Here is a 24,173-nt window from a genome sequence, read left to right as displayed (position 1 = left end):
TTTTAACTTGCTTCTCAATTTCCCTGGTTTCCATCCCTGGTTCACACTGTCACATCTGGGGGATCTAGAAAAAATACGAATATCCAGGCCAAGAGCTCATTTAATTGGTCTGAGGCATAGTCTGGGCATCAGAACTAAAAATCTCCAATATGGGTCTAGTGTGCAGTCAACGTTGAGAACCACAGCTCCATCTTCTATACTTCCCTGTGTTCTGGGAGGAAAGTTAGAGGCTTGCTTAGACAAAGGTCAGTACTACTAACAAGAATACTTCGTGGGTGATGCTGACCGCTTATCCTCTTTCACATCAGAAACACAGTGTCTACTTGTCTGCTTTCAGCTGTGATAAGAAAGATGGTGAGCTCCCAGATTGTCAATCTGATCACCCATTATAAAGCTCCTCATCAATCTCTTACTTCATAGGTTTACCAGACACTGACAATGTCTGTCTGGCTCCACTATTTCATTAGAACTGCAAAAGGGTGGTGTCTAACTCTATCACTCCTTCCATATTGAAGTCTTCCATAAGAAACACCTTCCCCCACCAGTCACCCAGTTGGCCTAACACACTGCTTGTCCAGAAAGTTGATGGCTCTTAAAAAAAAATTTCTCCCAAAGTTTCCCCAGCATAAATCTTTGAATATGAGTTAGAATTACAGAAGGATAAATCCATAAATGGATTTTATATGATTTAAGAAAAATTAGTGGGATGACAGAGTAAGTAAAGCAAAAATAGCCCATTTTTTTTTTACTCCTGACCTTTATTTCCTATTAGAAAAGAAAATTATTTCACAACTACCCACCTTTATAGATCCAAACTCCACCATGTCTATATATGTAATAACAGAAATTCAAATTTTGTAGCTCTGCATGCAACAAGAGGAATGTAAAAATAAAGTGGAGGATACATAAATATTAGTATATGTGGAGACTTTACCAGGATACTGAATCAAAGCCAGGCTTAAAACTGCTGCAAAGTTTCTGATCTTTTTTTTTTAATCTATCCAAGTTGACACCACACATAGAGTGAGCTGACCAGCAATCTTCCATCCCTAATTAGCTAAATAAAGTAGGAAACAAGGCATAATTTGCCCATGGTAACTTGTACTCAAGAACGAACTTCCTCTTGTAATGGTTTATTAGACATTAAAGTCAAAGGAAGTTTGGACATTTCCTTCAACAGGACAATTATTTTTCAGAGGCAATTTAGGTGTAACCTTAACAGGAACCACAGGGCAGAGCTAATTCTTCTATTATTTGCACCCACCAAGGGCAGAGGATTCAGAAGTGACCAGAAAGCCAGCAAAGAGGAGATTTCATTCTTCTAGAAGACAGCTGTATGAAAGATAACATGCTTCCAAAAGATCTGCCCATCTGAAGGAGCTGGGAAAATCTCAACAGCACGTTGGCAAGTGTCGGCCTCCAGTTCACCAGCATGGTCAGTGATGCCTGAGACCCACTCAAGAGGAGGAAGGAGGAAAAGGTTGAAAATGAAAAGGTCTTTAAAAGACCTTTAAAAGAGAAGGAAAATGTATGCTCCTCAGAGTCACTCTCTCATTGGTGATTACTGGCAAAGCACCAAGAGTGACAGACATGATAACACACCTGAGAACCCAGAATCATGAATGAGTCAGATGGACCTGCATTCGATACTGGCTCCATCTCTCATGATCTTTGAGGCTTTGGGCAAGTCACTAAGCTTCAGTTATCTCATCTGCAAAATGGATTTATGGTCTACCAAACTCACACTATTGAAAAGATTAAGTGATGCAATGGGCAGTAGTCCCTCCTTATCCCCACCCTTATCCCTGGATATACTGTGCTTTTTTTGAATACATACATATGACAAAGTTTAATTTATAAATTAGGCATAGTAAGTGAATTATGACAACAGTTAATAATAAAATACAATTCTAAGAATGTACGCAGTAAGAATTCCGTGAATGTGGTCTCTCTCTCACAATATCTCCTTGTGCCATCCTCACCCTTCTAGGATGATGTGAGATGATAAAATGCCTACATGCTGAGATGAGGTGAGGTGAGTGACGCAGACCCTGTGAAAGAGCATGAGGCCACTACTGCCTTTCCAACCATATGTCAGAAGGAGGATCATCTGCTTCCAGGACCATGGGTGACTGGGGATAATGGTGACTGAGGAACATGAAACCATGGATATAGGGGAACTACTGGACTGAGGCTATCCTGAATCATGGTATGCAGTAGTGCCAGCTAATGCTATTTGTAAACCTTAAAAATATACAAAACAGAAGAAGGGCCAGGGAATTAAATGTAAGACAATACAACAGATCAAACTTGAATACTATACACAGCAAGAACTACTCTTGTCTATCCAGCATCTCACAGTCATTTTGAGTGGGAACATAGATATAGAAGAGTATACTCTCCATGCTTCCATTTACATAAAGCCCAAAAGCAAGCACAACCTGTCCACGAGACTCAGAAGAATGGTGAAAAATGGTACCTACTGGGGAAGAGTACGGGAGTCTTTTGGGTGGTGAAAATACTGTGTTTTGGCCCAGAAGTAGTTGTCTGGGTGTATACACATGTGAAAATTCATCAAGCTGTACACATGAGATTTACACACTTTATTTTACGCATGTCCCAACTTTATTTTTTTAATCTAAACTTGTTGGGAGTTGGATGGCAAAAGAGAATGAACAGGCATTCCCTAGTATGGAATGGAACAGCATTATTTGCCAAACAGAGCCTATCCGTTCTTTTCCTTAGGATAAGTCTGTTAGTGTAGGCATTTATAAGGGGATTAGGTGTATTCAGAGTAATTCCAGCTGGCAGAATTAGGACTGGGGTAGGGTTACTGGGAAGCATTCTTTGTGCAGCATCAATAAGTTCTAGGAAAGATGTCCTGAGGGCAGAGGCAGCAGCACAACCCATCTCCCTGGAAGTGTTCAGGCAAACTCTGGATGGATTGATCACCTGCGGGGATGGTGCAGAGCACCTGTCATGACGTGGTCTGGGGCCAGCAGCAGCAGCATCTGCAAACTTGCTAGAAACACCAATTCTTGGGCCCACCTAGAAACTCTGAATCAGAAACTCTGGAGGTGGAACCCAGAAAGCTGTATTTTAATAAGCCTTGCAGGTGACTCTGGTTCCAGCATGGAACCAATGGTCACGTGCCTTTGGTGTATGTAATTAGGTGTCACTAGATTATCCCCAACTTTAAAATTCTACGTTGGATTCAACCCTCTTTATACTATCAGCATGTACCTACTTTTCCTTGTTCCAAATCTCTCTCATTGAAATGCTCTTTACAACTCCCCTGAATTAATACCATTCATGGTTGAGTGAAAGTGCTGAGGATTAAAAAGTATAATTTCTCTCTCCATAATTCATTTGACTAGGCTCTTTGATATAAGCCCTGAGAAAGATAGTGTATTATTATTTGGGTTTCCTATTGACCTCTGATGTTTGCTAGTTCATGATGAAAATTCATAAGATTCTTCTAAATGGGCTTCTTTTTTAAGCCCAAAGAGTGGGTTGATTCCTACTTTGGTTAAACACCAAGACGCCTAACCCCTGAGGCTGACTAGTACCCATTAAGTACCAGACAGTCAATGTGATCCAGTGACTTTTCCACAAACTAGCCAAAAAAGAAGAAGAAGAATATGAAGAAGGGGATGTAGTAGTAGTAGTAGTAGTAGTAGTAGTAGTAGTAGTAGTAATAGTAGTAGTAGTAGTAGTAGTAGTAGTAGTTTGCTGGGAAAAATTCCAGAGCAATAACTCTAGAAAATAAAAATCCTCTTTTTTACTACAAAAGGAAAAAAACCTTTTCATCAATGAGGCTAATCTAGGCTGCCCTGGAGTTACTGACCAACATCCCAAACCAGAATAACATTGTTTAGCTTCTCCTTCTGTGAGTTGTGGCTCATACTGCTGACAGCCACAAAACAGCTCCTGAGCACAATGAGCATGATTAGCAGGCCCTGCACAGTCACGGCATGTGTTCTCAACACAATGAAGAGTACAAGGGAAGAGGCTGGGAGCAGACCAAAAGGGTGAGACTCTGACCTACTTTTCTAATGAGAACCCACATGTCATTTCCTTCTCTTGGTGTTCTCTCCTCTATGCCCTCTTGGTTAGGGGAAAGGAGTGTGGTACGCAGTGATTTCTCTGATTTGGAGGAAGCCCCATCTCCTCATGCCATCTGTCTGTTTCAATGCAAGCATCAGTCCTCTCATGCAAGACTGTGGCCCACAGGGCCTCAAGTGCATCCCAGGAAGGTTCACTAACCTCTCTTCAGGTCACCAGCATCCCCAGGATGCACTCTTCCTGTCTAGAGCCCCATATTTTCAAACAAGAAGATACATGTTATTTTAGAAGCCACATAATACCCAAGAAAGTGAGCTCTAGGGTTTGAAAGACTCAAAATGACTGACTTAATATCTCTGAGCCTCAGGCCCACATGCACTTGACTAGAGTAAACCCATGTCATAGAATCACTGTCAGAATTACGTGCAATCATGATATATAAGGTGCCTGCACACAGTAGGCCCTTAGTACATATCAGCCCCCAGCCTCTGCTATTTCTGAAGGAGCTTCTGATACTCTTTGACTAGGATGAAAGGCAAGTTATGAAGGAAGAAAATCTCTTTCATTTTAAACTTTTGCCTGTAATAGGTTTCTCCATAAAAACAGGAGCTTAGTAAAAATAAAATAATCATTACTTGGAGGAAAAAAGGTAGATCATAGTAAACATTCATAACAGGGAGTTCAAGATGTTTATAGAGAAAACAATCTTTATAAAGTATAATGGAGGTGGTAGCTTCCCAAGATGCCCCTGAAATTATATCAGAATTTTGCATAAAAGTATATCCCGTATGTATTTTTTCTGGACAGAGGGCCCACAACCTTTACTAGACTCTCTAAAGAGTCTACAAAAGGTTGAGAAGCATGCCCACAAATGCTATTAAATATTCCTCCTGCTGGGGGCGCCTGGGTGGCTCAGTGGTTGAGCATCTGCCTTCGGCTCAGGTCATGGTCCTGGGGTCCTGGGATTGAATCCAGCATCCGGCTCCCTGCATGGAGCCTGCTTCTCCCTCTGCCTGTGTCTCTGCCTCTCTCTGTGTGTCTCTCGTGAATAAATAGATAAAATCTTTTTAAAAAGTCTTCTTGCTGGTTCTATCTTGTAATGACAAAACATTTCATGTACTTTAGAGAACGTGTATACCCTCAGTTTTGTCCTCGAACATATGGATGTTATTCACAAATAAACATCCTCTGCCTAGACAACCACATAGGGGAGAAAAGGAAGTCAATTGCTATGTAACGTCTCTAAAGGTGAAACGATTTTGGAGCAAAGAACCACAGACAAGGACACCAGCTGGAAGCTATGCCCTTTTGGGTCAACTGACAGGGGGTTTCCTGCCTCTTTCCTGTGGACTCTGGGCCAACACCTGGTGCTTTTACAAAAAGATTTCCAAACAAACATTGCCTGTTCATTTCCCTTGGAAAAGGGGCTAAATTATCTACATTCATTTATGTAACGGACTCACCTGAACCCCAGTGGGGAGATTTCTTCAGTATAGGGCAGTCAAAAGTATTTTTGAATAATTGGGCAATTACCCTTTGATGGCAGCAACGCAGACAAAATTCAAGCAAATTGGCAGACTGTTAGAAGAAAAAGCGATGAGGAAGGAATGTACAGCATGGCGACTACAGTTAATGATGCCGAACTGCACATGTGACTGTTGCTATGAGAGTAAAGCTTAAAAGTTCTCATCACAAGAAAAAAAAATTCTGTAACCGTGTGGTGATGGATGTCAACCAGACTTAGTGTAGTGATCATTTTGCAACATATACAAATATAAAGTCATGCTATACACCTGAAACAAATATAATGTTGTGTGTGAATCACACTTCAATTAAAAACATCTATAGTTGAGGTCTCGTGGGGAAAAGCAGTAAAGTTGAGCAATAAAGATGAGAAGGAATTTGGTTAAATACCTTCATAAGCCCCCATTATTGGGTTTTTTGGGGGGGAGGAGTTTTGTTCCCTAGACTGGTAATAGGTATTTTAAATCCTTTTGGCAAACAGCATCATATAGATGTGGTGGCAAGAGATGGGGTAACACACTAATGCAAGGAGACAGCTGAAAGTTCAAATTCAACTCTATTACCTTATAGTTTCATGAGTGGTGTTTGCTCAATATCTTAGCAAATTTGCTTTCTTCACTAGTTACTCAAAGCTCTCTCTTCCTAAAATTATACATTCCTGAGCCTCAGTTTCCCCTCTGTGATTGACCTCCTTGGTTACAGGAGTTGACTTGTTTCACTGATACATTCTACACACAGTTACCCCCTAAAAATATGTGTTCTATCCTTCCTGATATAATTTTGTGTCTGTGGAAGACCTTAAACACTAGCTGCTTTAAGAATCTGAAACTGAACCAAATGGAAGCTTACCAAACATGATGCCAGAGCAGCAAAGGAATCTAAAATGGAGAGATTTCTGCTAAATCCCTCTACATCACCCTCTAGTACAAAGTTGAAACATGACCCAATCACTGGGAAAACCTTTGTGGCATTGCACAGATTCAACCTGACAGAGAGTTTTCCTTTATTATCCAAAATTTCCAACTCTACACACCCTCCAGGGTGACTACTATCAAAAGACAGAAAATAAGTGCTGGAGAGGATGTGGGAAAGCTGGAAACTTCGTGTTCTGTGAGTGGGATTATAAAATGGCATAGCACTATGGAAGACAGAGCGGAGGTTCCTCCAAAAATTAAAAATAGAACTACCATATGATCCAGTAATTCCACTTTGGGGTATGTACCCCATCAAACTGAAAGCAGAATCTCGAAGATCATGTACGCCATGTTTATATAAATAACACTATTCCCAATAGAAAAGACTGGAATCAACCCAAGTGTCCAACAAAACGTGGTCTATACATGCAAAAGAGTATTTTTTAGCCATGGAAAGGAAGAAGATCCTGTCCTATGCCATGATATGGATGACCTTGGAGGGCATTACACTAAGTGAAAAAAAAAAAGCCAGTCACAAAAAGACAAATACTGTGTGATTCCACTTATACAACGTAACTAGAATAGTCAAACTCGCAAAGACAGAATGGAACGTGGTAGTTGCCAGGGGCTGGGGGTGGGGCGGAGGGTGGGCAGCAGGGAACTGTCATCGAATAGATATAGAACTTCAGTTTGAGAAAATGAAAATGTTCTGGAGATTGGTTGTGCAATAATGTAAGTAAACTCAACACTGCTCAATTGTACACGGAGAAATGCTTAAGATGGTTAACTTAATGTTACATGCCTTTTTGCCAGAATTTAAAACTTTTTCAATTGTTAAAAACTGCCAACTAAAAGTTCTTCAAGGGCAGTGACACAATGTCTTAGACACCTTTGGGTTCCAGGCATCTAGCACAGTTGCCAGGAATGTGGTGACAGCTCAAGACAAGCTTGTTGAACATTTAACATGGAGATGATTCAACATGTTGGCACATAGTTGGACAGACCAAGAAGTGAACCCTTCAAGAGGATCATCTTCAGAGTGTTTGGTGACTGGCAGATACTCTCAGTAACCTACATCATGTGCCATGGACACATCTCTGGCTCCAGCCACAGCTATGTGGACAGTGCCATAGGCCTGGACAACATTCCACCTCGTACACCAAACTGAGACAGCAGGAGAAAGGAAGAGATAGAGTGGGGTCTCCCTGAGAAGAGTCAGTTGCTCACCAATGTCAAGTTAAACAGAGAAGGCCACCCTCCTGGGTGTCTCTGAGCCATCCTGCTCACAGCTGGCTCAGACTGAATTATAGCTCATGTCAGAACAAACAAGATAACACAGTTCTCATATCAGCCTTAAAAACAAAACAAAACAAAACCAACTACGGAGCCAAATGATTCATACCTGAGTAATTTCTGCACTGAACAATGTTGGAAACCCTCACATAACAACCAGATTATTATTTCCTGGCAAATGTACAGAGGCCAAACAGGGCCATTCCCTTCCAGCTGTAGAGTGGAGACTGGACTTGGGGGAAGGATACAGAGCAGCAGGGAGCTGGAACCAGGGGTGAGCCATCAGTCACAATGCAGTCCTTTAATAGAGCAAGAGCTGCCAGATTTAGCAAATAAAAGCACAGGATACCTAGTTAAATCTGAATTTCAGATAAACAACAAAAAAATTTTTTTTTAGTTTAAGTCTGTCCCAGAGATTGCACAGGATAGAACCGTCTATCTGAAACTCAACTCTAACTGAGCATCCTATATTTTATCTGGTGATCCAGGGAAAAGAGATCTATGTGTTTGTAACCAGTCATCAAAAACTAAATTCTGCCTTCTAATCCTCCCTTCACAACAAAATAAGAGATCTGGCAAAATTAATCAACTTAAAACAGGAAACGGTTGAAAACCTAGTTGCATCCTTTTTTTTTCTTAAGTCCTTGGCCCATATCTCAATTGGATTATCGTTTGTTTGTTTGTTTGTTTGTTTGTTTTGGTTGAGTTGTTAAGAATATTTTATATATTCTGAACACTAGACTCTTAAACATACAATTTGCAAATATTTTCCCCATTCTGTAGGTTGTCTTTTTAGAATGTATTTTAAGAGCACAAATGGATAGTCTTTAGCTTTCTTTTGGGTTCTTCTATGCGGGGCCTGTTCAAAGATGAACCAGATACTGGGAGAAAATGAAGACAGCTATTGCTGGTCTCCTAGCTCCTGAAACTATAATTTCCTTTTAATGTCAGATTAGGGTGACTTCACATAAGTCCATTGGTTTTGACAAAGACTAGGAGTTGGGATCACTCAGGAACTCCAGCTGGGAGGTTTGGAAACAGAATCAACAGCCCAGGACTAGAGTTTTAGAGAACAAAGAAGTAGGGATGAAGCCAAAGAACACTTGAAAACAAGACAGCAATCCTCTGGTTTCCAGTCCTGGTGATTCTAATTCACATGGCTAATCTCCATGCTCCCCAGAAGATCTCCAAAAGCTCCACGGTTGATCCTAATGTGCACTGGTGTTTGGGACCCATTGAGCCAGGCAAAGGAACTGTGTGAAACAGGCAGGGTGGAGGTAAACAGTAAAACAGGCTTCAAAATGTAGGAGTCTCTGCTCTCACTGCAGTGGGGATGAGTGTGGAAGAAAAAAAGAGGTCCAAGAAGCCATGGTGGGAATCAAGGAAAGGAGAGAAGTTCTTCTGACCCCTTAAATGCACTGAATGATCACGTTTCTCTCTTCCAAGAGAAGACGGGATACCTAGTTTAATAAGCTCAAGACCATGCTAGAAAGATTGCACCAACCCCACTGGGATGGCCTGTTGGTACTTTTCCATTACAAGTCCCATCTATATTGATGAACAGAAGTAGCTGCACACGGGAAGAGGTTATTTTCCACCAACTGTGTGAGCAATCCTATGTTGGCCTGTAACCAATAGTGAAAACATGTTGGTGGAAAAGAGGAACGATATACATCTTGATAAGGATCAAAAGTATTCTGAGAGTCCCATGAAAGTAAAAGAACAATCTTACTTATTTTAAAAGGTGTTTCTGTAGGTGAAGATCTTGACATAGTTAATGTCCCTAAAGTCTGCTGGTAAGTTCAAAGTAAGGGTCCCCAACATTTATAGAGCAACAGAATCACCTCGCGTGCTTTAAAAAATACAGCTGTCTGAAGAGACACAGCAAGTGGATTAGTGGCTGCCTGGGGCTCGGGTGGGAAGAGGGAGTGACCGCAAATAGATACAAGGATCTTTTGGGGGTGATAGAAATGTTCTAAAACTGGATTGTGGTGACGGTTGCACAACTGCAAATTTACTAAATATCAATGAACTATACACTTAAAACAAACAAATTTTATGCTATGTAAACTAAACCTCAAAAAAACCCAGCTTTTTAAAAAGTAAAGAATATAAAGGGGAAACTACGAAACCCATAGAGCCATACATATTTTAGTGGTAGAAAAATACGCAGCATTATTCTTCAGCTTTACAACTAAATAAATATGTCAAAGGCATTAATACATTGCTTGGTTTCTTGTATAAGTTCATAAGATATAACACCCAAAAATACAGCTACCTAGGCCTTACCCTGAGAAATCATTCAGCTGTTTGAGGGTAGGACCCAGGCATCTACATCCTTTTTTTTTTTTTTAACCTCTCCAGGTGACTAAAGGGTATAGCCCGGTTTGAGCATCACTGATTTGAGCAAAACAAAAGAGAATAAAACAGGCAAGGCATCTTATTTCTTACTTTATCTCATTCTATTTTATTCCCAGCTATCTGGGACCTTAGCATAAATAAAAATTTTCTGCCAAAAACAATATGGAATTATGGGAATGGCAGCAATTTAGGTGCCCTGAGACAATAGGAAGTTCAAGATTTTAACACAGAAAGTGAAATAACTAGCCTTGAACCAACCACATACACAGAAGAGCTATCTTGGCGTACACCTTCAGAAGATCACACAACCCATGATGTTCCAGGAAAGTCCTGGTTTCAAAGACTCTGTCCCAGTGAGCTCATAAATCACCAAAATATTTTAGACATGGGGAGGAAGTGGGAGTGGGAGGGCATAAGAGAGAGGGAGTCTTGTGTGTCACTGGAAACCAATTTATAATCTTTTAGATTTTGAGCCATGCACATGAGTTAACTATTTTAGTAATCCAGTAAGTGTAATGCTTTGGCCTCCAAATTACATCTCACAGAAGTAGCTTTTATACTGAGAAGGAGCCCATGAAGTTATGGTGCAATAGCTCTGGGCCCAATCCCGATATAACAGACAATTAAATTGATCAAAGGCAGGTTCTGTTGCTTTGAGCCTTTCTTTTCGTTCTTACACAACTAGGGTGAGACGTGGAATGTGAATTCACACCCTCAATATTTTATGATCTTCTATGTACTCGGTTCAGTGGGTACGAGCATAAAGTTGGGAGTCAGACAGTTCTATGCTCAAACTCTGGTTTGTTCTTTAAGATTTTATTTATTTATTCATGAGAGACACAGAGAGAGGCAGAGACACAGGCAGAGGGAGAAGCAGGCTTCCTGCGAGGAGCGTGATGTGGGACTCAACCCCAGGACCCCGGGACCACGACCTGAGCTGAAGGCAGATGCTCAACCACTGAGCCACCCAGGTGTCCCCAGATTGTGTTTCTCACAATAATTAAATATGAGTCCTTGCTCATAGTAAACTCTGTAGACCTTAGCTTCTTCACAAATAAAATGTGGATAGAAAGTACAACCCAAGAGGGCCGTTATAAAGACTCCGTGAGATACAATATAGGAAGTGCTGAACCTAGTACCAAGCACACAGTAATTCTAATCCAGAAGCACATCCCTGAGGATGCAATGGGTCCAGTGGTCAGAGATTTGCTTTGAGAAATTCCAGACGTCCGATCCCTTAGCAGCAGCCAGATCTATGAGAGGAATGTCCTGGCAGGGGTCCACCTTCACACAACTACAGCTCATTTTGTGCTGCAAGCCCAGCTCTAGTTTGATCTCTACCCTGGATTTCTTTTGGTATCACGCAATAGTGTCCAGACAAAAATCACAACATCCTATGCCTCTTGATGCTGGGGCTGCCACTTTGCAGGGACGGTGACAGCTGAGCACTGAAGGACAGGAATGAGCAGCCAAAAGGGAATAGGTCCACGGCACCTGGCTTGGGTACATACTTGTGAAATCTCCATGCTTTGGAAGGCAAAATATCCGCTTTGGTACAAAAAGCTAGGAAAACAACTTTCTTAAAAATAAACAGATCCCAAGAGATCAATGGTCTGGAAAAATTCCTCCGAGATTCTCACAGGCCCAGAATATAAACAGTAAGCAACTTTTCGGCTAACATTTGTAATGCATATGGCCTCCAAACACATGCACACACCACAACTCACAAGCATCCCTGAAGAGTCGAGGTGGTTCTGAAAATTAGGCAAAGTGCACACGTTTCCTTACTGCAGCAGGACCACTTGAGTAGTGTCCACACAGGTGAGCACCTCCACACATGGCTCAGCCCCGAGGCTCCCCATCTTAGACACAAGGACCACAGCGGCCCTGCCCTCTCTGAGATCCCAGCAACTGTTTAAAAGGCATTGTGTTAAATATCATAAGGAGACAAAGTCATTGGACACAGAACTGCCTTCCAAGTCACTTAGGACCTATAAGGGGAGATACAATTTGCACAGAAAAAAAAGTCAATATGAGGTGATAATGGTAATAATAATAATAATAATAATAACAATAATAATACTTAGTTATTAAGCCCTTACTCTGGGCCAAGCATTTCACACACACAAACGCTTTCCAATGACCCTATGAAACAGTTACTGCCCATGCTTTACAGATGTGCAAGCTGAGTCTTCCAAGGCCTATGTAATTTTGTCCAGGGTTCTAGTTAATAGCCAAACTCAAATCCATTAACCACGCACAAGGTGGCTGGCCTCTAGGACCTGAGAATGGTGTTGTTATTATATCTCATACCATTTCTGAAAGTCAGACACCTTAGTGATATTTTTAATTTTCAACGTGATCTAGGTTGAGGATGTCACACTCAGGGTTGGGAATGAACACATAACAAAAGACCTGGATCCCCTTCACAGAACTAGAGAACACACTCTAGTCTCTGAGATGAAACTAGTCGCCACATGGAGAGTCCTGAACTGAACTGCCTGCTGATAAGAAGAAAGCTGGTCTTCTGCACAGTTAACTTAATTTCCACATACCAGCTCTGGGTCTTGACTATTTTCACATTATGTTTAATAACAACATTCTCCTTTCCCCTCATCAAGTTATGTCTCTACGCTCCTCTCAATCTCATTCCTAAATATTCTTACTCAAGCAGCCTTCTTGGATCCTCTCGATGGACTCTCCTAGTAGCCAAGGGGCTGAGTTCAGATTCTGAAGCACCTGAGTGGCTCAGTCAGTTAAGCATCTACCTTTGGCTCTGGTCATGATCCCAAGTCCTGGGATCTAGCCTCTAGTTGGGCTTCCTGCTCCCTGCTCAGCAGGAAACCTGTTTCTCCTTCTCCCTCTGCCCTTCTTCCCACTTCATGAACTCTCTCTCTCAAATAAATAAAATCTTTAAAAAATGAGTTCAGATTCTGCATCTTCACCTACTGCTCAGCCATTCCCAGACCTCAATGTCACAGATAATTGAAATCTAGAGATTCCAATCCTGGTGTAACTTTCTGACACGTCTGTCTCATTATCTGATTTGACATGAAGTTTGACTGGTCTACTTAAAGTGAGGCCCAACACCAGCGAACATTTAATATAAACTATCAGCTGAAATTAATACAAAAGAAACCTACACTCTGCAGTCCTGGTAATGCACCAAAATGTCCCTGCCTTCAATCAAATGTAGGGTACACAGTTTTGACTATTTAATTTTGGAAAGAGCCTCACACATCATTGAAATGTTTATGTTAGTGTTAAATGTTTAATGTTTCAAAAATGGATTTTTAGAAAAATAACGCTGCAGTCCCTCACCCCCTAGTATAAAAGGATTATTTTATATAACCATCTAGTCTTTTGTCAACTTCACATTTAACAAGCTTAACATGTTTAACATTGCAGAACATATACAAGTGTGTCTCTTTCCCCCATCACATGTTGCACTGTTTTGATAACCATATTTTACTAATCACATTTGTATGGCTGAATATTTAGGATGAGAGAATGTTTTTGCTACTTCAAATGTTATCAGACAGGGATGCACATATAACACTCCTGATATTTTAGATGCCGTACCTGGATTAGATGCCTAGAAGTGACATTACTGTGTCAAATGATTTAAATATCTTTGAATCTCCAGATAGGATCAGCTTTAAAAACAATAACAGCAACTATACAGGGCACTGCCTTTGTTTTGTTGCTATTTTTTGGATTCTCACAAACTCTCAGAGCCTTTGTTGAAGGGGTGCCATCTGTTTTATAGATCTCCCTAAAGCCAACACCCAGCTCTGAGTTAGCAGAGAAGATACAGCAATTGCACTCACCTTCCCCTCTCCCGCTGCCCTTCTGCCTGCTGTGCTGTAAGGGCAGCACCTCCAGAGACTCAAGGCCTGATCTCTCCAGAATGTTCACTTCCACCATCAGCCTCCCCACCAGCTGCTGGGGCCGCACGCTGATGACATGCTCATACTTCCCCAGCCGCCTCTGTAAGAGCTCTTCATAACTGAGAAAGAAGGCAGCTTTGTCCTTGCTGGGAATGACCACAGAGGCTCTGAACATTTCTGTCCCCTTCTCCCTGTAAAGGCGAGAAAAGGGGGCACAGGGTCAGTTCGGAGAAAGCCAGGTTTCCTTAATCCCCTCAGAGCACTGGCCACTTTCTCAAGAGGGTCCTTAGGAGAAAAACTACGGGCTAGTCTTGGGAAGAGAAGCAAAGCCATGCACTAGAAGAAGGTTGTTATAAAGGTTCAAGGAATACTGAAGAGGACAAAATCCAAAGGCTGCTGAACTTCCCTGCCTCTCCCTGAGTCAGGCCTGAGGGGGCAAAAGGGAAAGGGCATATTGAAATAGGTGAACTCCTGGAAATGAGAGCTTTGGGCTCAAGGATGAATTGCATTCTTCTCCTTACGGGAATGACCAAAGGAGCCTGACATCTGCTGTCACTTTAAAATAGCTAATCCATTAGGTTTTTATACTTGGTAAAGTTTCGCGAATGTGGCTAGGGGTACAAGTAAAGAATAAAGGATTGCACAGCATATCAAAATAGAAACCATTCCAAATGTTTTCAGTGCTTGGAGTGAAGGTTCTCTGATTCAAGATGGCAGACTGCCCATAAAAAGAATAGTAAAGGATTAAAGCAAAGGGATGAGTGGTAGGGGCAAGCATCAGTGGGTACGGCACTTAAAGACATTTCTGGAAGATGCAGAATTCAGTAGGTCAGACTATGTTGGAAAGGGCTGCAGCAAAGGATCAAGGTGCAAACCATCTACAGAACGTCAGAGAGATGGCAGGGTCTGGCTCAGCATTTGATGTGAGTGGGAAGGGCACCAAATACAGGAAGGAGAGCTCCAAGTCCATATATGAATGAGTGACTAAGATGACAGGCTTCCTACACTCCTCTTTCTCAGAGCTTAAAAAAAAAATAAAATAAAATAAAACAAAAAACCCGCAAGTATTAAGATGGAAAAGCTTCACTGAGAATGGAAAAAATGACCGAAAAAAGACTGACACCGAAACAAATTATCATCAACTCTCAGGACATCAGAGGAAACACAGAAAAGGAGTGGTATTAGACCACATTAGATGCATCATCAGCAATGCCAGATGTTATAAGACACTGAGGGAAATGTCTTTACAATGGGGATGACAAATTATTCTCAATCTTAAATTCCATATACAGTCAAAATATTACTCAAGGTCTTCGAAAGTTTTCCTCTCACACATCCATCTTGGGGAAGTTACTTCCAGCAAAGTAAAAGTGAAAAACACGGAATACAAGGAGTAATAAAAGCAACCCAGAAGAAAATGAAGAGAAATCCCAGGGTAAACACTACTGACAAGGCTGCAAAGCAATGGCAGTATTCCATGGACCTGGACACACCATTCTTCCGTGATTGACAGCCCTGAAATCAGGCTGTGCCTCCCAATCAGTGATTCCTTCCAACTGCTGTTGGCAATGACATGGATGTCATTGTTTGCAGAAACTCAGTCATAACTATTCATTTAGACACCATTTCAAAATGGTGTTAATAGTGACAAAATTAAATTTTATGTCATAAGAAAAAAGAAAGACAATTTAAAACTCCAAGAAGCACAGAAATGCTTATGTTGTAATCCAACTAAACTGTGGCATGATTATGAACAGTTTATGAACTATGATGAAAGATATTCTTCATAAAACTCATCTGATAAAGACCACTTGAGATCCACCAACAAAGTTAGGTTTTAGTAAGTTGCTGCAGTAAGGGAGACTACATACCAAACGCATCATGGAGAATTTCACCAAAGGCAGACACAAGGTAATATCATAGGATTAGAGGAAAAGTGGAGTGTAGATAAGGTTAAATGAAGCAATGTTTGGAGGCTCGAGAAAAAGCAGGGCTATGTGTAAAGTGTTAGTATCACCCTAGACTGAGAAGCAAACTTGAGGTTTTCTGTCCTTAGGAATTACAAAGCTAAGATAAATGTGGACTTTTGTGTCCAACGATGCCTTATCTGAAGCTGTGGACCTTGGTTGCTTTTTGTATCAAAGTAAACCCATGACTCACATCTTCCAGGCAAGAGTAAGATGTTCCATTCTCGCTAATAGGATTTCCAACAGCAAAATTTCTGACGTCTATGATGTTAGAGAACAAGCTTTCTCAAAACTACATCCTTTTATTAATGAACAAAAACAGGTTCCCATGTTCACACCACCTTATCTGGATACCAAGATCATTTTTCTTCAAGGGGAACACATCACTTTTCTTCAAGTGGGCTGGCAGAGAGGGAAGTAGAATCTTAGGATACCAAGTGGCTCTGCAGTTAATGCCATTTATGTAATCATTAAAAATCAAATACTAGTTATTGGTTTTCAATGTTTAGATTCACGTTATGGACAAAATAAAGAAACATATCATTACAGATCAAAATTTAAATGTTGGCAACTCTGACAGTGCAGAAGTAAATCATCAGGTAAAAACGGACGAGCAGTGGAAATGGGAAAGGAAAGGTAGGGTGTCAATGAAGGAGAGGGGATTATCATTTAAGATAGTAGGGCTAGGTTAAGATAGTGTAACATGGTTTACAATGATGGAAGAAGAGATAAGAATGGAAAAATGTGGAACTCAGAGGGAGGGTGGCAGTGTTGCATATATGCTAAACCCTTTCCTTCACAGCAGAGAATCAACAGATAATGTCTGATTTCTATCAAGAAATTAAAAAAAAAAACAAGACTACCATAAACTTTAGAGTTAGAGAGGTCATACAAAGACAAAACAAAACAAAAAAACCCACACACAACTACAGAAGTATCAGAAGTGGATGCTTCTAGGAAGTGAGACCTGGGTAGTGGGAGTGGTAAGATGTTACTTTTTATTATAAACCCTTTCCTGCTATATTGTTACCTATATATATTTAATTATTTACTGCATGCTAAAAATAAAAAAGCAGATAAATACTTAAAGGAAGGGAAGAGAGCAAGATGGGTGGGCACAGGAGCAGAATATGTGACATGTTGCTGAAATGGATTTTTTTTAAGTTCAATTTTTTTCATTACTGGATTCAACACATGTAAAATCACTGTGTCAAAATGTTCTAGATGTTTCTAAATGGTTGCCTTCCAAGTTGAAGTGGATTTTTAATTCCTTAATTAGGTGGCACTTACCCATTATCTTCTGAGGTTTTATTTCTTTTCTCTTTTAACTTATCACCGTTTTTCTTTTCTCTCTCTGTAATTTCTCCCTGAAACACCTGGTCTCCAAGGAGCCTGAAACACAAGAGACAGCCATGTTACTGGCTTGCAGTTCCAAGACAAATTCAGACATGGATCTCATAACCATGACAACCCTAGAAAATATTTTTATGTGACTCTTGGATATGCAGAAAGAATGCATTCCAGACCAAGGCACTACTCCTGAATCATTCATTTCATTCTAGGGCAATTTTCAACAGGTTCAAATAGTCAGGGTTGACCCATGGTGTCTCTCATTGCTCCAGGAGGAAATAAGATCTGCTCAAACAAATTTCCTTGAAGATTCACCAGCTTGAATTTTGCCCACACCCAAAATGAAACCCAAAAAATCCACCCTACTTTCTATGTCTTTGCCTCCTAATTCAGAAGAAAAGAAGAAATATGGTTGACTTTATATATCACAGGGATCACACTATCTCATGGTTCAGATCTCATCCTAAGCACTGCCTCTTCTGAGCCACCTCCCCGATTCCTCCTTGCCTAGACAAGCCCCTCTCCGTCCTACCTGCCATCGCAAAGCGCTTGCTATGGTCTGAAATGATCTCATCTATTGATTTGCTTACCTACTGCAATTTCTGCAGCAGAGCAACACCGTCTTTTTCATAGAAGTATCCTGGTCGCTTCAAAGAGTTCCTGACCCAGAGTGGGCACTTGTTTGTTGGTAGGAGAGAAAGAAAGAATACAATAAGGGGAATGGAAGGCGGGAAGAAGACAGGAACAGAAAGGAGAGAAGGAGGAAGAAAGAATGGAAGGGAGAGAGAAAGGGAAGAAGGAAGTTAGAGAAGGAGGAAGGCAGAGAGTCACCCTTGTGAGCCACATGCCACCTGCTGAGATAAATCCTCATGCCCGAAGGCTGTGGAGCTCACATCCTTTCAGGCTCGCCCTGGCTACCCCACACAGACATCTTCATTCCATCTTCATTCCATCATTCATTCACTCTGACCAGAGTGTCACTTACATAGTGAAGTTGGTGATGAAAGCTGCGGCTGGAATCTGCATCTGGAACTCAATTTCCTGGTCCTCAGAAGCTCTATTCAGCAGCCTACAGGAGACCGTGGTGAAGGCGTAACGAGAAATGATGGTGGACTTCACCGAAAATTCTGTCATCAAGGGTTTGGTTTTCTGTTGGAATGAAAACACGTGCTACTTTCCGCAACCTGTGCAAATGCGAATCAACCATTCTGCGGTAGGTGTGAGTCTGTTTCCCCCAGAGAAATAATCTTCAATTTGGGAGCCCTTAGCATGGGAGTCCTTTCTTCTTTCTTCATCTTGTCCTGACTTTCCACTTACCACTTTCTCTACGCATAAAACAACTGTGGTTGGGCAACCAGTTGGTGAGACAGAAGCACATTTTTCAACCTAACTTTAACAAATGAACGCAGTGAAGATTTCCCATTTGGCAGATAACACATACCACTTAAGTAGTTTAATGAAGTACTGGGATTTTAGAAGTGAAGTATGTAATTCTTTCCTGTGACAAACTTTTAGATCATATTTACAGGATCCTGAATTGATGAAAACATCAGAGCATACCTAAAGAAACTCTCATATTTTCAAATTATATTCAATATCCCCTTAGAGAGACTGGATTCTGAGGTTTTCCCACCATCACTACGGTCACATTACTGTAAAGTAGGAATCAATACTGAGCTCGAGACAGTATGTGGGGCATTGGAACCCAGAAAAAGGAAAGTCTATTTTCATTAAATTTATCTCCAAAGCCTCTGATAAGAGCAATCACTACATGGAGTAGATTTAAAAGCTGGGGAACACCTGGGTGGCTCAGTGGTTGAGTGTCTGCCTTTGGCTCAGAGCATGATCCCAGGGTCCTGAGATCAAGTCCTGCATCGGACTCCCCACAGGGAGCCTGCTTCTCCCTCTGCCTGTGTCTCTGTCTCTGCCTCTCTCTGTCTCTCTCTCTCGATAAATAAAATCTTTAAAAAAAATAAAATAAAATCTTAAAAAAAAAGATTTAAAAGCTGGTTAAAACTTTCCAGTGTATGTATTTCTAGCTTTCTAGTGCTCTATCCCATGACAGCTGGCAGCAGAAGCTTAAGGAAGGAAGGAAGCATTAAGAAGGAAAGTCAGCACAGTGGTTCTTTAACTCCAAGAACTGGCTGAACTACTTTACAGGCTGGGACTGAATGTTCGTGCCCCCCTCCTCCTGCAACAAACTCATGCAGTAAAGCCCTAACCCCCAATGTGATGGTACTTGGGCATGGGGCCCTTGGAGGTGAGTAGGGTTAGATGAGGTACAAGGGCCGTCGTGATGGGGTCAGTGCCCCATAAGAGGAGACACAAGAGAGCTTGCTTTTGCTCTCTATGCGTACACGGAGGAAAGGCCATGTGGATGAGAATGTGGTCATCCACAAGCATATTTAAATATTTGAGTCAAATCTTGCCTTTTACAGCAAACCACCAAAAGCTAGACAAAAGTCAGCACCAGAAAATGAATCCTGCCAGATACTGATCTTGTACAGCCCAGCTACCAGAACGAGGAAATTAATTTCTGTTGTTTAATACCAGTCTACAGTATTTTGTTATGGTGGCCCAAAGAGACCAAGACAAGGCATTATCTCATTAGAGACTTGGGCACACATACAATGTAGGTGTTTTTTACTCCATTTCATACATGAGAAGGAGTCAAGCTGGCAAGTTTACATATAGGCCCATCAGCATCAATGGAGAGGGGGACTTAAATTCAATCCCACCTGCTCCAGAGTCCACACTCACCATCATGATGGTAGGCTGCCTCTGTGGATATGTCTTTCTCTCTCTGTGTACTCAAACCCGCATGCTCTCCAGCATGCAGCAGGCTCTCAATAAATGCTGAATGGAACCAGGTTACTCTGCTGGGTTTGACTTTCCCCTACTGGCATTGTCCTACCCGGTGCATGTTTATTTTGACCTTCATCTGCTCTCTAGATTTCTTTCCAGCCCTAAGCTGGTTTTCAAAATAAATATAAGATGATGACTGCTGATATCAAGACATACTGCTCCTGACATCCAGAGGGAACCTTAAACCCCATTTCAAGAGAGTTTCACAATGCATTGTTTTACTGAGACATATTTAAATGTTTGCGTCAAATCTTTTCTTTCACAGCAAACCACCAAAAGCTGGACAGATACCTTATAGGATATGTTAGAGAGGTAGGACTGAGCCTCCTTCAGCACAAAGCACATCTGAGAACATGCACAAATAGTTGCAAGATGGAGAGCTGCGTGGAGCAGAGTCCACATGGGCAAGGCCAGAAGGGGCGAGTGCCAGGATCATTCACCTTTGTGGCTGAACTTCTGGTCTTGGTGACTCAAAAGGATAGAAACAATGGCAACAGGTTCAGGAAAAATGTCAAGAGAATGTGTATCTTTCTTGGAAAGTTGGGAGGAGATAAGCATATAGGTTCAGTGAAGTGATGATGAAGAAGAAAACAAATCCAAACATATTTGAAAGATTTTTCACCTGCAAGAGGAAAAGAAGTTCTCCGATTTGGTCTGAGAAGGAATTACATCAAAGCAGTGGTTCTCAAGTCAGGGCCCAGGACTAGCAACATTAGCATCACCTGGAAACTTATTAAAAATGCAGAATTTCAAAATCCATTCCAAACTTGCAGAATTAGAAACACAGGGAATGGGGCCAGAAATCCTGATGCTCAAGTCCAAGAACCACTGTTTTGAAGTAACACGAGGAGGTGGTCCTCTTTATATTTCTTCGTCTCTAAGTTAAGAGGGCTTGATAAAGAAGATGTGGTTTATGTATACAATGGAATATTACTCAGCTATTAGAAATGACAAATACCCACCATTTGCTTCAACGTGGATGGAACTGGAGGGTATTATGCTGAGTGAAGTAAGTCAGTCAGAGAAGGACAAACATTATATGTTCTCATTCATTTGGGGAATATAAATAATAGTGAAAGGGAATATAAGGGAAGGGAGAAGAAATGTGTGGGAAATATCAGAAAGGGAGACAGAACGTAAAGACTGCTAACTCTGGGAAACGAACTAGGGCTGGTAGAAGGGGAGGAGGGCGGGGGGTGGGAGTGAATGGGTGACGGGCACTGGGGGTTATTCTGTATGTTAGTAAATTGAACACCAATAAAAAATAAATTAAAAAAAATAAAAAATAAATAAAAAATAAATAAAAAAATAAAAATTAAAAATTAAAAAAAAAAAAAAAGAAAAAATACGTCCATGTCTGAGACCCAAGACTCTAAGGCAAAACTGAAAGTAAGGAATAAAACTGAGTTTTAGGAAACTATTTTGGAATTTAGAAATACTTGATTGTAAATAGTCTCCATGAAAATCTTTCCTCCTTCAGACAATATTCGTCTCTCTAGAAGTGACCTGGATTAAAAAGAGATTCTAGATGTGGTTTAACCAAACACTTCTGTTAAATGATCTCGTTAAAAATATATACTACGTTTCAGGGCCCTTGGGTGGCTCAGCTGGTTAAGCATCTGAGTCATGATTTCAGCTCAGGTCATAATCTCAAATTTGTAGGATTGAGCTCTGCATCAGGCTCTGCTGAGTGTGGAGCTTGCTTAACATTCTCTCTCCCTATGCCCCTCCCCCCACTTGCACATGCGCTCACACTCTCTCACTCTAAAATAAATAAATCTTTAAAAAAAAATATATATATATATATATTTATATACACATACACACACATATAGCAAATTTCAGTAAAGACAATGGGAGTAGACTGGGGAAAGTGGTAATGATAATGGTCTTAAGAATACAATAACCCGTTGGGTTTTTTTAACTAAAATTTGTATCTCCTCATCTTTCCAAAATGGAACCCTAAAATAAAGCATAAATGGAGACACAGTGTTTTACTTTCACTTACTTTTCCCTGGAAATAGATTTTCTTCCTAAATTATCTATGTTTTGACATATTCCTTTATCTCCAATGTCTTCATGTTCTTACATATGTGAATTTGTAAAGGGTCTAAGATATCATTGCTAAAAAAAAAAAAAAAAGGAAAGAAGATCCTATGAACTCAGAAAATTTTATTTTATTTTATTTTTTTAAATTTTTATTTATTTATGATAGTCACACACACAGAGAGAGAGAGGCAGAGACATAGGCAGAGGGAGAAGCAGACTCCATGCACCGGGAGCCCGACATGGGATTCGATCCCGGGTCTCCAGGATCGCGCCCTGGGCCAAAGGCAGGCGCCAAACCACTGCGCCACCCAGGGATCCCCTGAACTCAGAAAATTTTAATTCTCAATCTCCACTTTATTTAAAATGTAAACCAGTGTTTTAAAAAGTATCAAGTAACATACTCATATGGTAAAAACTTCAAATTATGCCCAAAATAAAAAGAAACACAATGGTATCCCTCCTGCCCTGGATCTACAGTTCTGTTCCCCAGAGGCAGCAGTTAAATGAATAGTTTTTGGTCTGTCCTTCCCTAAATATATGTTGTATTGATTTGCTTTAATTTCACCTAACAATACAGTGTGTTCCTCTTTCTGTATCTGTGCCTATTCCAAGTGCCCAATGCTGCTGCGTAACAAACCACTCTAAAACTTCGTGGTTTAGCAACAGCAATCATGGCACTTTCTCTTGTGGTTTCTGTGGGCAGGAATTCTAGAAAGGCTTGGCCAGGGGGAGCCAGTCAGGAGGTGACTGGCCCCGGAGATGGCCGGTATCTCTATCTCATGTTGCCCCAGGGCCCTTCCATCTGCTCCTTCCACAAGGTCAAGTTCAGGCTGACTCATAGCATGGACCTCACACATTGGTCAGACCGATGACGTGGAAGCCAGAGACTTCGCGAGACATCTAGGTGGAAGCTCTATCTGTTTTTATGCCCTAACCTTGGAAGTCACCGAGCATCACTCCACCCTACTCTACCGGGCACGAGAATCGCCAAAGGACATGCAATTCCAAAGGCAGAGGGTCCAGATCCTGTCTTATGGGAGGAGTATCAAAGTGCCACTATATTTGAAAAATGCTATCCGCCACCATACAAATTGATCCCTCTCATCCTTCTTTTAGTAGCCACTCGTATTTTCTTTTTACAGACACACTATATTTTATTTAACCAGTCCCCTCTCGTGCACCAACCCTTTAGAATTATTTTTCATGATTGTCTGAAACTCCCTTCAGATGCCCCTGCCCTCTGATTCACCTACACCAAGGGGTTGGGGGTAGGCCACAAGACTGTGTAAATAAAGTTTTATTGGAACACAAATTCATTTACATCCTTTCATCTGCATACTGTCTGTGGCGACTTTCACACTACAACGTAGGACAACTGAGTAGCTTTGTAATCATGCCAGACTCAACAGCCTCGCAAAGCCTAAACTATTTGCCATCTACCCACTTAAGTAAAAGTTTGCTGATCCCTGGGGTTTGTACTATTTAAGCAAATAAAGCCCTGAGATCGGTCGTCTACATACCTTTACTAATTGGTGTGTTTTAGGAAGAAATCTCAGATTATATAGATCATGGGGAATTTTTATCTGACTTGCACAATCTTTTAAAATTTTTCATTTGACAACATTTAAAAATCGGAAAGTTGACATAAACATCCATAATGCCATTTCTCTTGGAACAGACAGTGGGAGCAACTCTGCATGCACATTCCCATGTGGCCGTAGCTGCTGGCATTAATGGTGCTGCTGCTTCAGATCAGACCCAAATCCTACACTCCCAGCTCCCCATGCCTACCAATCCCAACCATCTCATGGACACTGAGAGTGAGCAGCCATTTGCACTGTGCTTGTACTAAAATTTTTCTTATTCCAACTATATTCTACTCATTGATGTCCTCT

General features: G+C 41.1%; 1 protein-coding gene across 1 annotated transcript in view; it reads right to left on the bottom strand.

Annotated features, from left to right (window-relative positions):
* The window catches only part of ITIH5 (inter-alpha-trypsin inhibitor heavy chain 5), a 75,155-nt gene that overhangs the window by 33,780 nt on the left and 17,202 nt on the right, over nt 1–24,173 (bottom strand). Inside the window, exons 3-5 of the mRNA XM_077897283.1 lie at nt 18,350–18,513; nt 17,305–17,406; nt 13,988–14,238 (exon numbers count right to left, since the gene is read on the bottom strand). Coding sequence (XP_077753409.1) covers nt 13,988–14,238; nt 17,305–17,406; nt 18,350–18,513 — 517 coding nt within the window. The remainder of the gene's footprint in view (nt 1–13,987; nt 14,239–17,304; nt 17,407–18,349; nt 18,514–24,173) is intronic.

The sequence above is a fragment of the Canis aureus genome, chromosome 5 (assembly GCF_053574225.1).
Source record: "Canis aureus isolate CA01 chromosome 5, VMU_Caureus_v.1.0, whole genome shotgun sequence".
In the NCBI taxonomy this organism is placed as follows: domain Eukaryota; kingdom Metazoa; phylum Chordata; class Mammalia; order Carnivora; family Canidae; genus Canis; species Canis aureus.
The sequence above is the reverse complement of the archived record's forward strand: the minus strand, read 5'-3'. Positions and strand labels throughout refer to the sequence as shown.